The sequence below is a fragment of the Pseudoliparis swirei genome, chromosome 20 (assembly GCF_029220125.1).
Source record: "Pseudoliparis swirei isolate HS2019 ecotype Mariana Trench chromosome 20, NWPU_hadal_v1, whole genome shotgun sequence".
Classification (NCBI taxonomy): domain Eukaryota; kingdom Metazoa; phylum Chordata; class Actinopteri; order Perciformes; family Liparidae; genus Pseudoliparis; species Pseudoliparis swirei.
The window spans coordinates 2561168-2563667 of record NC_079407.1 but is presented as its reverse complement, the minus strand read 5'-3'; the positions used below and the strand labels follow the sequence as shown (position 1 = coordinate 2563667).

General features: G+C 47.2%; 1 protein-coding gene across 5 annotated transcripts in view; it reads right to left on the bottom strand.

Moving 5' to 3' along the window:
- The window catches only part of LOC130211077 (chloride channel protein 2-like), an 89001-nt gene that overhangs the window by 50167 nt on the left and 36334 nt on the right, over window positions 1-2500 (bottom strand). For all 5 annotated transcript variants that reach the window (XM_056441678.1, XM_056441679.1, XM_056441681.1 and 2 more), the window contains 2 exons: window positions 1617-1748; window positions 857-985 (listed from right to left, as the gene is read on the bottom strand). In XM_056441678.1, the coding sequence (XP_056297653.1) occupies window positions 857-985; window positions 1617-1748 (261 nt within the window). The remainder of the gene's footprint in view (window positions 1-856; window positions 986-1616; window positions 1749-2500) is intronic.

Sequence of the window (2500 nt, the reverse complement as noted above, 5' to 3'; positions counted from 1 at the left end):
GCTCTTTTCTTTGTTATTCTGATTAATTCAGTTTTAAGGAGCTGTGTTAGCGTGGACCGGAGCCACATCAAAAGTTTCCAGACTTTATTTGTACTTTTATGAATTATCTTTTACATGTTGACCCTCATGGATTCATCTTGTACCCAGAGGGACGTAGACAACAAAATAAAACACATATAAGCAATCTCAGCCCTAGAGAGGGGGGGAGACGGGCTACAGGAAGGGGAGGAGCCTGTATTAATGCTAAACTAAGCTAGCTAGCTGCTCCAGGGACCTTAAAGTGACAGTGTTCCTCTCCTCATCCGACTCAGTCAGCATCGAACATATGCGACTGTTCCTTTAAGATGAACCTCATCTGGTTCGAAACATTCAATAAATGATCATTTAAAGAACTATGCGGCGTTTTTTGCGACGTTGAGCGTATTAATAATACTGGATTAATTCAAATGTGTCCGCAGCAGCTTTTTGGATTAAATTCAAAATTCTCTCCGGATAACTATAATAAAATATGCATCTGCAAAAACGTTAAACAATATAGATTTGTCTTTTGTTATTACCCCAAAGAATGCATCCAACATTAATAATTTCCTTTTTTTAAAGGTTATTCTGGGATGCTCTTGGTAAACTGTGAATTTAAAGAGTTATAAAAACAGTTCATACAGGAACTTTATGTATATATTTTAGTACATTTTATGGATGTAAATATGAATTCTGTACTGTAAATAGGAAAAGCATCTTAGTTTTTGAATATAGAGCTGGAGCTAAAAGTTATTAGTCATGATATATTCATATATAATAACAAAATATGCCTTTACTTCAGGTGTGTGTGTGTGTGTGTGTGTGTGTGCGGTCGTACCAACAGCCTGAGGGGCGAGGATCTGCGTGAAGCCGGCGGAGAAGGTGATGAGCACCACGGGGTACGTGACCCAGGCCAGATACTGGAGGAACACGTTGCTGTCCAGACCCCCGTACATCCACTTCTGTGCTGTGGACACACACACACACACACACACAGTAAGAAACACACACACACACACACACACACACACACACACAGTAAGAAACACACACACACACACACAGTAAGAAACACACACACACACACACACAGTAAGAAACACACACACACACACAGAAAGAAACACACACAGTAAGAAACACACACAGAAAGAAACACACACAGTAAGAAACACATACACACCTATAATTCTGAGCCCTTTAGTCCCGCCCCCTCCCACCTGCCCATCATCTCATGAATACCCCCTCCTCCTCCCCTCCTCCTCCTCCTCCTTTCCTCCTCCTCCTCCTCCTCCTCCTCCTCCTCCCTCCTCCTCCTCCTCCTCCTCCTCCTCCTCCTCCTCCTCCTCCTCCTCCTCCTCCTCCTCCTCCTCCTCCTCCTCCTCCTCCTCCTCCTCCTCCTCCTCCTCCTCCCTCCTCCTCCTCCCTCCTCCTCCCTCCTCCTCCTCCTCCTCCTCCTCCTCCCTCCTCCTCCTCCTCCTCCTCCTCCTCCTCCTCCTCCTCCTCCTCCTCCTCCTCCTCCTCCTCCTCTCCTCCTCCTCCTCCTCCTCCTCCTCCTCCCCTCCTCCTCCTCCTCCTCCTCCTCTCCTCCTCCTCACCTTGCAGACAGATGGCGATGCAGAAGTCCACCACCCAGCTGACCAGCGCCATGAGGAGTCCCAGCAGGATGAGGAAGATCCAGTCCTCCCCGACCCGCGAGATCAGGAACTTCTGACAGCGCAGGGTGCAGACTGGGGAACACGGGAGAACACGTGAGAGAACACGGGAGAACACGGGAGAACACGGGAGAACACGGGAGAGAACACGGGAGAACACGGGAGAGAACACGTTAGAGAACATGTTAGAGAACACGGGAGAGAACATGTTAGAGAACATGTAAGAGGACTGTGGGGAACACAAGAGAACATGTGAGAGAACATGTTCTCTTGAACATGTTAGAACATGTTCGATGATTTGAGTCACAAACCAACAGAACCAACAAAATATCTCATAAAAATAAGAGAATTAAAAGCGGGATGGAAATGAACTTTTACTCCTCGGCCGACAGGAGTGTGTGTGTGTGTGTGTGTGTGTGTGTGTGTGATGAATGCTGCAGGGCCAAATACATGCAGATACACACACACACACACACACACACACACCTTGGCTTTCTATCGCTCCACGCACAGTTATGTAAAAGCTCTGAGAAACAGGCTTCATACACACGCATATTTAGATTGTGTTTCAGTGTGTGTGTGTGTCTGTGTCTGTGTGTGTCTGTGTGTGTGTCTGTGTGTGTGTGTGTCTGTGTGTGTGTGTGTCTGTGTCTGTGTGTGTCTGTGTGTGTGTCTGTGTGTGTGTGTGTCTGTGTGTGTGTGTGTCTGTGTGTGTGTGTCTGTGTGTGTCTGTGTGTGTGTCTGTGTGTGTGTGTCTGTGTGTGTGTCTGTGTGTGTGTGTCTGTGTGTGTGTGTCTGTGTGTGTGTCTGTGTGTGTGTGTGTGTGT